Genomic DNA, 12,523 nt, shown 5'->3' on the forward strand with positions numbered 1-12,523 from the left:
TTTTTTATTACCCACTTACTGTATGTCGATATATACTTATAGATTGTTGGGGCCTTCATAAACACTTTAAAGAAGCTTTGTGCATTGGTTTTGATAAGATTAAATATTTCCTTTACCAATTTCCACCAATTGCAGAATGAAATATTTTAGGGAAGTACCTTTCAATTTAATAAAATAAGAAATTTACATGTTTTATGTCGTTTAAAATTTGGCATAATCTTCGAAGAAGTAATTTTTGAAAATTGTCAACTTTACAGTATGTTTTTTTTATCTTTCTCCAAAACATGTATCCCAGTTAGTGAAGACTGATATTGTATTTCGAAGTACCGTAATTGTCTTCTAATTTACAGCTGGATGACAAGGCATCAGCTGCTGAACAGGCTGCGGTCTCCTGTCAAATCAACTACTTTGGTACTGCCAGGGTCTTTGATGTCTTATCACCAATTTTACGTCCTCATTCAAGGTATGCTTCCTAGTAAAGTAATAACTACATGTACCTAGATACTCAAAATGCATTAATTGTGCGTCGTTTATGTACACAAGGTAATTGTCCATCCTGTCTCAGTTCAAAAACAGTTATGCACCAGTTTTACTCTTTGGAATAGATTCCAAGTTTCATTCAGCCTGATAATTTTCAATATCATTTTGTTGTTCGTTGTTTTGATGACCTATTGGTTTACTTGTTATAGTTCTTTCGCAGATTAGAAGCTTATATAAGTTGTCAGGCAGATTATCTTCTCATCTTTCTGAGCTGTTCGGTAGCTCATGTTATGCTTCAAACGGAAGAGCCATTGCTATGAAACTAGGCTTTAGCAAGTTACACTCGACTCCTACTTTCAGGTACAACTCTTCCCAGCTCAATACTTTGATGTTGCCACTTTTTTTAGATATATAATACAGATATAATACAACCTGATTTTTGTGGAGGTCAAATGTCAGTTGGAGTCACCAGGGGTCAAATTGTGGAAACCTTGTTTTCTAATGTACCGTATCTCCCACCAACCAGCCTATTTGGTAACATTTGCGTTACGTCTCATTAGAATAGGTGAGGCTGTTAGCAATTGGAAATGAGATTAAGGGCATCCATATAGGTATAAATCAAGAAGTCTCGACCAAATCTCCATTGACGTAAGTGTGTCGCTATACCTTAAGTGCCTGCATGTGTACAAAGGTGTGTAATGAAACGTTGTACTGTTTGTACATGCTTAATGTATTGGATTGAAGATATCATTGTGAACCATCTTTTTCTTTTTATTCCGTTGTTGATGGCTTCCGTCGTATATCGCAATTGTCGAGACTCAGTGTCACATAAAAACTTCAGGTTTAGATGTTGTAAGTTTGGGGGAATGACCAGGCGCCGTTTACGAAAATTAAATGTCGCCTAGTTAGATGTTATAGAGGCAAACCAGGCGCAAAATCTTGAGGAAGAGGGGGTTAGAATCGCCCGGTGCCTGCTCTATGTACCGCTTGTAGGTGTACCACATTGAATGAAAAAAGCCTGTTGTCTTTGGTAGAGATCAATCTGTATGCTGAACACAAGAAAAGTTTCCAACTCGGTCATCAGCTGCCAATGTGAATATTGTTTGTCATATTTCAATTCCTTTTTTGCTGTAGTACTTAGATTGAAGCATGTTGTTCATCCTGGCTATACCCTACAGCCTAGTGTGTCACATTCATATAGGATTATTCATGTAGCATCATTGACAATTTGACACCGTTACTTTTTCTTCCCATATCTCCCCATCTCCTCTAAATGGCATCGGGACAGAGGCTGCACCCCATCTCCCATGGCCCATTCTTACCAGGCCTGACCACACACTTGGTCATACCATCATTGACAAAGCATTGATGTGAATATAACCGCAAATATGACCCAAGTATGGAAACGTTAAGGTGCCATAAAAAATGTTAAGATCTTTTTCTGATGATATACTGATCAGCATGTTATCAATAATTGTGTAGCAAAAGTGTTGACTTCACGAGATTTGATAAATAATCAGTTTGCCATTTAACAGCAACATGTCGAATTCCATACTTATGATATTTAGTGAATTTGTCGCAAATTGTTGAGATATTATCTGAACAATTAATCATTTTGGGGAAAGTTCCTACTTATATTCACGAAAAACTTCTTAACAGTTTGATGGCAACTTAAAGGTTTCCATACCTATAGCGATTGACTCGTTATTACTGTTGTTGTGTTGTTAATAATCTTCATCGCCACTGTCCACTCAATTGTCAATACTATGCGAGAGCTTTGCCTTGCGCAACACGACAGAAAAATACTCATATTTATGCAACTGAAGCACAGTTGTGGGCCGGGGAGGGATGTACATGGGTGGGGGGAATGGGTGATATTATAAACGCAACGATTGATTCGACGTATTGGAATCTATAATGGACTTTGGAATTGTAACTGTGATAATCTAAATAGGTTACTACTTAGTTGATAAACTGTACTAGTATATATGATAACGGATTGTTTGGTGTGAAATATACAGAGCAACACCGAAATATTAAAATACCCATCTCGGTTGAAAAGGGCCTTGTATTTGATTCATCATGGAACAGTAACAATAACGGTCAAACTATAACCATATATACTACATATTTTACAAGCGAGCCTAATTTGAAGGTATCACAACATTCCTTTAACACATAGCCTATTGTTTGTTTATATCTAATTATATAGATTTTCTGGCTATATTACGTCATTATGAAGGCGCTGACGTTGATTGTGTGTTGTTTTATTCGTTGGGATCTGATCGACGCTTCCGACCCTTACTTTAATCTATATGGTACTAACTGTCAAACGGGACCAGACGAGTTGGAATGTTGTGATAATCGTAAGTATAAAAACACAAGTACAACTCACATGACGCCACATTGACGCCATGACGCCACAAATCACATGACGATGTGAGAACTGCTTTTTTTTTATTTTCTTGATAAATTTCTCCATTTGATCGTTGTGCAAGAGTATACTATAGGCCTTACACAATAGTTTACAACAGAGAGATAACCATTGTCGTTGCATACGTAGTCAAGGTTTACAGAAGTGTGTTTTTCCATAGTAAATTAACTTTCCAGATGTTACGGCATATGGTATACATTTTTTTATTTCTAAAAAGAGGGAAAAAATATTGTCATGTACTTTGAAAAGACATACACAAATGTACATGAACCAATAAATGAGAAGGATAAAAAAGACGAAATACCACAGAGCTCCCCGTATACCTCCTCATGACCCTGACCATTGAACTACAATATATAGGTTTCATCGGCTTGGAAATATAGAACTGCGAAAATCTTCCGGCCTTTCTCGGGGTTCTGATACTGGCGTCACGTTTTACATATAAATATATCAATCAACTAATAATTGTTTTCAACTGTTCGAGTTTAGCTCCCATCAATCCATTTGACCTGAAAGTAGACTTCGTTACACTACGCCTTGATGACGTAACTAAACCATGGCAACTTGACGCAACGATCACGTGGGTGCCGCTAACAACAGGTAAGTGTGTACCGTCTGGCATTGGGTTTTTGATTCGGTATATATGGGTATCATATCTCACTGACTAATCATAATAATAGTATTGTAATGATGGAAGATAGAAGGACGGACGGACGGACGGACGGACGGACGGACGGACGGATAATAATAATAAGAAAAATAATAATAATAATAATAATAATAATAATGGACATTTATAATGCGCCGGTAGCCGTCAAAAAAAGACGCTCATGGCGCAATAACACAAACAGTGCGACAGCAAAACAAAAAACAGTAAAACATATAGTACAAGACAAAATGTAAGCAAAAATTGGCAATATGAAAAATTAATCAAACAGTCTTTATCAGATGAGTCTTGAGAGAGCTTTTAAAAGAAGCAAGAAATATATAGATAGATAGATTTTTTTACTTGTTTTACTTTTCTTTATTCTACAGATTTGTTAGAGTACGCCGTAAGATTTCAACCAGTTGTGACCATTGATGAACTAAATGCGAACGAAACAGGCTTTTTTACTGAACAAAGAAACTTTTGTCTTGAGAAAGATGAAATCCTTGTCGATTCCTGCACAGATGAACCATTCTTTGATACCATTACGGTTCGTCTTCCCATCTTTTTCTCCTTTACCTTAATTCCACTTTTAGTTCGATCGTATCGTAGTAGCGGATTTGTGGTGTACAGTAACTTCGCGTGTCCCCTGTGTTATACCTATGTATAGCTGCACCGATAGACAATGTAGTTGTTATGTTCGTTTAACTTAGTCAAATTGTAAGTTTGTAACCACTTTTTCAATCGCAATTCTAATCATAAACCTAACGAAAACGGCGAACTTTTCCACAGTGAAACTATAAGAAACATCATTTTTGTAATTTTTGTATTTTAAGACAATTTCGTGGATTATTTCACTCATTAAGCGGAATTATAAAATAAACTGCAACGCATGCGCAAAGTCATGGAAACTCTTCCTTGCATCGAGCAGTTTGACTCCGGATCTGTACAAGTGTTATCTCTTTTTATTATATGGCGGAATTTGGTCAAAGCATCGATGAAATCACATAGCTGAACGATAGAACTAAACCACTGCACAAAATCAGAGAGATCGTCATTACTGCTATTTTTTATAATATCGCGAATTTACCGTAGCCACTATCATTTTGACTTTTGAGAGTCCGTTCATTATGTTGATACTTTACTTAAATTTGTGCAAAGTACTCCAGACAAGGATAGATAGCATTAAGTGTCTTAATGAATTGACAAAATGCTCTGAGTAAAACGGTCTTCTAGCATCTTTAGGTATGGGGGGGGGTCGAGAAACTCCCTTCCTCTGCACGGTTTGCACCCACCCATCACAGTCAGTCCAAATATTACAAGCGCGCAGCAGCCTGTGGGTTTTTCTTCTGACGAACACAAGGTGACCGTGGTTGGTTATGGTCGTGAATATTATTAATATCAATGACAACAGTTTTAGCCCTGATGCGAAATAAAAGCTAGTCTGCGCACATTTTCCTTGAAAATTGCGATATGGATATATACAGAGTATACTGTCTGTTCTTATTTGTATTGAAAAGTAAGAGTATCGTCTGTTCCGTATAGCCTAATCCGGCACTGCATGAAATGATAAAAAAGTTTGGATATTCTAATCGATTGTATTAAGAAGGTATTGAGTAATCGATTACGTGTTAAAATCATTACTTTTTTCTTGTAGTAATTTGTCTTCTCTGAGTATCTAAATTGTCACTAATTAAAGCAGCATTTTGCGTTTGGTCGCCGTTTTCTACTTTTTTGACATGTCCATTGAGATTTTACATAAATCAATCACAAAACAGCAAACTAAGATATTAGCCAAGTTTTTCCCTGCCAACAACGTTAATTGGCTAGTAATTAAGGATATTTGCAGATAATGAGATACAGTAAGTGTCCACGACAATTCCACATTTAAAATTGATCGCATACAGTTCCCCAAACCCACTAGTTTGAATTCAACCAATCAGAGATGCAGGTTTAGTTATGAGCCGTTGCTAAAAATAAATTCAAGACTTTGCGTTGGTACAACCAGGGAGTTGTTATGCAACTCCCTGGTACAACTGCCATATATAGACTGTACACAAATCGAGCATGGTGTTGTGTTACGTATTGGTCAATGACGTTCGTAGTGTTTAAATATTCATATATGGGCGAGGTTTATTGGGATCCCAACGGAAAATATGTTGGAGAAAAACAAAGTTGCAAATTTTTCGACTTTTATGCCACCATTTGAAGTCAGATTTAAATAGATAAGCTAGTTATGTATGTTGTTATGGCATCGTGGAGTCAGTGAGGTTGAGAAAAATCATAGTAAAGGATGCAAAATGCTGCTTTAACTCATGCTTTCAACGTGTAATAAAATATTGTTGGTAGTAATTTCCATGGCTAATGTACCCAACACACTTTTTTTTTGTATCTTATTCGTAAAGAATTCTACCAGTCTATATGTACAAGACCTGCTCTTTGGATTTCCGTACAAATTCGAGGTAAGGAAAAGCTTTTTTTTTTGTCTATAAAGCGTTGTAACCAGTTTTAATATTTTTAGAGGGCAACGTTTTTGGAACATCTCTTTCGAGGGTCGAGGTAAGTTATTGGCTATCGGTACAATATATATCATGGTTTTAATGCTCTAAGTGATACTTTTGTCTGCCATGTAAAATACGGGCACGTCCTATGAGCCCGAATTCGCAAGTATGACGTCAACTTTGAGGCATATGGTTTTATATTAAGGTTAGAACCATTACGTACAGTAGGCTACTTACGCCGACAGTGTTGGGGATATAACCTGAAGAATAGCTTTTAGAATTCAGCCAACTTCATTCTGGGGAATATTCATCACTGTACTATGACTTAACATTAGTAACATGGTGGTCTGCGTGAAAACATGTGCATTGACGATACTACTAGCCTAATAATCGAAAGTTTGGTACGTACCTGGAATGGTATAGTAGTAGGCTAGGCTCACGCTGAAGAAGTGAAGTCATGCATGGGATTCCACCGGGCTTAAAGGGTGTGCCTTAAAGTAGGAATGGTCGACGATGTATGTATGTATGCGTGTACATGTATGTGTGGGTGTATGTATGCATGTGTGTATGTATGTGTGCGTGAGTGAGTGAGTGCATGCATGCATGGATGTATGCATGCAATGTAATTCACAACCTCATGATCTTATTAATAATTTTTCGTCACAGATACAGACTATTGTCAATGGATCTGTTCAACTCAAATACTTCTGCTTCAATTCATGTTTCGACATTTTCCCGAAAACAATCGCTCCAGGTAATCACCGTATGATCTCTACGCCAATGGTTATCAGGGAGAGGAGAGGTTGAGGGGCAAAGAATGGGAGAGATAAAAGGAGGGGGAGAGACACAGGTATTAAGGGTCGAGAGAGGGGAGAGAGTGGGGAGAGAGTGGGGAGAGGGGAGCGAGAGCCCAGACGGATCCTCATAATCATCAGTAATGCTACTGCTTGAAATTACAGAATAGGTACTTCAAAGTTTCTGAACTGACCAATGAAGATTTTGGAGACTATTAAAACTTCCTCACTTTGCGGTGTCTTATACTCACCTTGCTTCATGTAAATTCATGCAGCCTAAAGAGCCTTATAAGGAAGAAAATGACACTCGCTCTCCTCAATGTTACCAGAATTTTCATTATGTATCGTTTAAAGCCACAAAAAACCAGGCTATGAGGATGTAATTTTCATCCGTCCCACCTAATATAACGAAATCTTTAGACCAATCAAATTATGGAACGTCCATTTACTATAAGTATCCACTCCGCGTTGCCTGTGAAATACTTTTTTGTTTTGAAAATGTAAAAATATTTTTTTTTAATTGTGCTTCTAATATTATATGCTTTAAGAATGTTTTCATTTTGTCGCAGACTGCTTTGAAGAAACTCAAGACAGAGAATTTTGTAAGAATTATCGTAAGTACTCGCACATAAAAAAATTCTGATTCCGGTTAATACATTGAAAATATGTATGCAACTGTTCTTTGCTCGCGTAAAACAACAAATTTTACACTACTGCCATTAACAGGGGAGGAGAGAAGACCAAAGAAGAGAGGTGAACTAATTGTTGTAGGAGGCAGGGGAGCAGCCAACTTATACTGCTGGCGGGGAAGGGAATTTCCCAATAACCCCCCCCCCCCTCACCCCACCTCCACTGCATGACAGACAGAATTATAAAAAGGAGCCATGCAGTGTACAGTAAATAACTTATATCATGTGTATATGATCTATAATCTTTACAGTCGAAAAGTCGTCAACGTTGTTTGCAAAGTTGCAAATATATAGCACCATTTTGCATCTAGGCACCCTCCATTTTACAAACCTTTCTCAAAGGGGAGGGGAACCCATGAAATTTGAAACGAAACATATATAAAGTATTCCAAACATACATACACGCATACCTAAGTAGATTTATATGGTACCCTTACACACAAACATACACACACACATACTGTACACCCATACATAACACACATATACACACATACTAAGTACCATCCCCTCCCCCTCCCATCTCCTGTACTATCACTCAAATTGTTACTGCAAATTAGCATAATTCATAAGTGAAGTCCTTTTATCTCGGTTTTTCCCATAGCGGTCCCAATCAATAGTGTTGTGAGTAATGTAGAAATCACGACGAGTTGTTTGGGCCCTGTAGATGTTGGGTGGACCGTTGAACTAACATGGGAACCTCCAGTTAATGTGAACGGTGAAGTCACTCACCATGCAATCGTTGCCAGGCAGTTCGGCACTCAGATGGGACCACCATATACCACAGTTTACGTAAATGCTAACACGACGCAATTGGTAAGTGAAATGGCAAATATTTTTAACGTTTTCATTTCTTTACGAAAATTTGTCTTGAATTAAAGGAAAAACGAAGGCAGGGATCAAAGACAATTTATGCATATTTTTCCGTAACCTCAAAACTCTCCAATATTCGATTTTTAAATGAACCGCTGACCGTATGACTGAATACGCTCGCTTTGACTTGCTCCTCCCTGACGTCACCAATATGGAGTTTCAAGCGTATTACGTAATCAATGGCGGCGTACTGTGGTGAGGGTTTAGAAGCCAATTTTCAAAGCGAGCGTATTCAGTCAAACAGGACTAAGCGGTTCACTTAAAAATCGAATGTTAGAGAGTTTAGAGGTTACTAAATAATATAAATTGGCTTTGATCCCAGCCTTCGTTATTCCTTTAAGTCTCGCCGACATTAAAATAGTGATAATTTAAAATACTCTTTGACACCGAGTTGTCACAGGTAGGCATTGAAGACTCGCCCCAGACCGCGTGCGGTCATCTGAAAAAGTTAACTTTCCGTTGCTTGCAAGTGACGTTTTGTTCGTGTCGCTACAAAATGCAGACAGTACAGTAATGAAACGTGATACCTTGTTATCTGTAGCTGGACCTGAGATGTCCATATCTATATGGTTTGTACACTGTGCTGTGGGTATTGACTGCAGCTGTATGTACTGACTGTACACTAGTGTCTAATAACCGACGGCAGCAAGCTGTGTGTGTGTATTTTCTGGGATCGATGGTGGTGTCTAACACTTCTGTTACCCCTCATTCGAAACAAGGTCAGATTACCGGCATTAGACGTTTCTTTTTGCGCGAGTCTTCACACCCTTTAATTGTAAGGAAATATTCCACAGATTGTGCATATCCATGCATGTACAAAAGAACACGCTTCCTAGAAATATATCCTTCACAAACAAGGGTATATCCTATGGATATTTCCATTGACGAGGGTGTGGATAATTGGGTTGCATATTAATTAACACTCATGCATCTTCATAAGTTGTATACATAACTAAACTCGTTCTTCGAAACTTGTACACTTGGTACTAATTTCTCTTACTCTATTCTAAAACTCATGAAAATGCACACATTCATACTCACTGAAACATACTCAAATGCACATCAGGAAGATTCCGATTTCCATTTTATCAAATAAACAAAATATGTTATCTAATGAATACAGCTTTGAACTGTTAACGAAGAGATGGTAGAGGTGAGTTTCGTCACACATAACGCCACCCACCTGCCCACTTCTTGTCAAATAACATGACTCCAATGCGTTTTTCTTGTTTGACAGGAGACAGTTCGAAACGGTACCCGTTCATACACCATTAGACCCTTTGATGGTATGGGTAACGTCCTTCAATCCAACCAACAATATGTCCTTCATGTAAGTTACATCGATTCTATACTTTAAGCTACAGAATTTCAACCACCTACCCCCCATCCCCCTCCACCCCCTGCTTAACCTCTTCTTTCCGAAAAATCGGAGCAAGAACGGCAGCCTCAAAGAATTAAAGATCATCTGAAGGGAAACGATCAATCGAGACAAAAGATGAACTAACATGTATAATTATTTACCATGAACATTATAGACGAAGATATATGCTTAGGAATTGTTTCCATGGACAATTGTTACAGCCCCTCTTCCAGGCTTCCATCCCTTACGCCCATCTTTCCTCTTCTATCCATTACGCCTCCTCTTCTATCCATTACGCCCATCTTTGCTCTTCTGTCCATTACACCTCCTCTTCCCTCTTCTATCCATAACGCCCTCTTCCCTCTTCTATCCATAACGCCCTCCATTCCCTCTTCTATCCATAACGCCCTCCATTCCCTCTTCTATCCATTACGCCCATCTTTCCTCTTCTATTCATTACGCCTCCTCTTCCCTCTTCTATCCATTACGCCCATCTTTCCTCTTCTATTCATTACGCCTCCTCTTCCCTCTTCTATCCATTACGCCCATCTTTCCTCTTCTATTCATTACGCCTCCTCTTCCCTCTTCTATCCATAACGCCCTCCATTCCCTCTTCTATCCATTACGCCCATCTTCCCTCTTCTATCCATAACGCCCTCCATTCCCTCTTCTTTTCATTACGCCCCATCTTCCCTGCTCTATCCATTACGCCTCCTCTTCCCTCTTCTATCAATAACGCCCTCCATTCCCTCTTCTATCCATTACGCCCATCTTCCCTCTTCTGTCCATAACGCCCTCCATTCCCTCTTCTTTTCATTACGCCTCCTCTTCCCTCTTCTATCCATTACGCCCATCTTTCCTCTTCTATCCATTACGCCTCCTCTTCCCTCTTCTATCCATTACGCCCATCTTCCCTCTTCTATCCATTACGCCCATCTTTCCTCTTCTATTTATTACGCCTCCTCTTCCCTCTTCTATCCATTACGCCCATCTTTCCTCTTCTATTCATTACGCCTCCTCTTCCCTCTTCTATCCATAATGCCCTCCATTCCCTCTTCTATCCATTACGCCCATCTTTCTTCTTCTATCCATGACGCCTCCTCTTCCCTCTTCTATACATTACGCCCTATCTTCCCTCTTCTATCCATTACGCCCATCTTTCCTCTTCTATTCATTACGCCTCCTCTTCCCTCTTCTATCCATTACGCCCATCTTTCCTCTTCTATTCATTACGCCTCCTCTTCCCTCTTCTATCCATAATGCCCTCCATTCCCTCTTCTATCCATTACGCCCATCTTTCCTCTTCTATCCATAACGCCTCCTCTTCCCTCTTCTTTTCATTACGCCCCATCTTCCCTCTTCTATACATTACGCCCCATCTTCCCTCTTCTATCCATGACGCCTCTTCTATACATTATGCCCCTCTTCCCTCTTCTATCCATAACGCCTCCTCTTCCCTCTTCTATTCATTACGCCTCCTCTTCCCTCTTCTATCCATAACGCCCTCCATCCCCTCTTCTATCCATTACGCCCATCTTTCCTCTTCCATTCATTACGCCTCCTCTTCCCTCTTCTATCCATAAGGCCTTCCATTCCCTCTCCTATTCATTACGCCCCTCTTCCCTCTTCTATCCATAACGTCCCATCTCCCCTCTTCTATACATTACGCCCATCTTCCCTGTTCTATCCATAACGCCTCCTCTTCCCTCTTCTTTTCATTACGCCCCATCTTCCCTCTTCTACATGACGCCCGTCTTCCCTCTTCTATCCATTACACCTCATATTCCTTCTATTATCCATTAAGACATCATGAGATAATGCAATCATGCAAGTTTATCTATTGTTTTTCTTTAGATAATTACCTTTGTTCGTCTTCCCGAGCGTTACAACATAAGCTCTATACAATCTGGTAATATTGCCACTCGCGTTCTAAGAACTTATGAGAGCGACTGGTGCCCAAGTAAGTCATTTTGGATTTACGTATTATATATCTTGTCATAACGTAACAATGGGAAAGGTGTACAAGGAAAGGGGAGTGGTGGGGGCATGTACCTCTCTCATGAATGAGAAAAATGTGTATATTTATTAGTAAATTTATCAAACTTCTACAGTTAACTTTTTCGATTTACGGTATTATTTATAAATTCAGCTACGTATATAGCCTATAGTTTTGAATGTAATGTTCACTTCGATAACAAGAACGACAATCGGTCTGAATGAGAGTGCAGTGTATGATTGAAGCTGCACGTCGGACCATTACTGCCATTAGAAACGTTTAGCTAGTCTGTTCTATTTTCCGAAACACATCCGCCAAAATATATTTCACGAAGAAACAGACCCTTCTTGCAATGTCTCTATTGTGCTTTCGTAAACATGGACAAAGAAATCTATTTTATAAACATTTTATTCTCTTTCAATTTGTCAACAGCGACGCAAAAGATGACGTCACCAAAAGGTTTGTTTATTCAACATATATAATAACATTAATGTCGGCCTGGCCGGCAGTTATAGGCCCCAAAGCAGCGCATATACACGTAGTAGAAGCCAAAGGATTATTACTTTACTTCACATCGGGTGGCTATCTAATTTACAGTCGTTCAGTTCATTTTGGAGCGTTTTTTTGTAACAATTTGGATGGGGAAACGGTGGGTATCTCCTGGATGAAAAGCCTGTGCACCGGCTAACTTTGGCTGTGGAAGGGTTCGAACCCATTACCTGCCACATGTTTATATTATTATAATATTAT

General features: G+C 39.0%; 1 protein-coding gene and 1 long non-coding RNA gene across 3 annotated transcripts in view; both read left to right on the forward strand.

Annotated features, from left to right (window-relative positions):
- The window catches only part of LOC139958476 (uncharacterized), a 324,735-nt gene that overhangs the window by 132,110 nt on the left and 180,102 nt on the right, over positions 1-12,523 (forward strand). The gene's annotated exons all lie outside the window — the stretch shown is intronic.
- LOC139958448 (uncharacterized) overlaps positions 1-12,523 on the forward strand; it is a 34,279-nt gene that overhangs the window by 1,888 nt on the left and 19,868 nt on the right. For both annotated transcript variants that reach the window (XM_071955530.1, XM_071955531.1), the window contains exons 3-13: positions 351-463; positions 2,693-2,846; positions 3,404-3,514; positions 3,950-4,110; positions 5,966-6,022; positions 6,728-6,815; positions 7,425-7,469; positions 8,149-8,360; positions 9,655-9,747; positions 11,632-11,737; positions 12,206-12,232. In XM_071955530.1, coding sequence (XP_071811631.1) covers positions 2,717-2,846; positions 3,404-3,514; positions 3,950-4,110; positions 5,966-6,022; positions 6,728-6,815; positions 7,425-7,469; positions 8,149-8,360; positions 9,655-9,747; positions 11,632-11,737; positions 12,206-12,232 — 1,030 coding nt within the window. In that variant the 5' untranslated portion in view covers positions 351-463; positions 2,693-2,716. The remainder of the gene's footprint in view (positions 1-350; positions 464-2,692; positions 2,847-3,403; positions 3,515-3,949; positions 4,111-5,965; positions 6,023-6,727; positions 6,816-7,424; positions 7,470-8,148; positions 8,361-9,654; positions 9,748-11,631; positions 11,738-12,205; positions 12,233-12,523) is intronic.

The sequence above is a fragment of the Apostichopus japonicus genome, chromosome 18 (assembly GCF_037975245.1).
Source record: "Apostichopus japonicus isolate 1M-3 chromosome 18, ASM3797524v1, whole genome shotgun sequence".
Lineage (NCBI taxonomy): Eukaryota > Metazoa > Echinodermata > Holothuroidea > Aspidochirotida > Stichopodidae > Apostichopus > Apostichopus japonicus.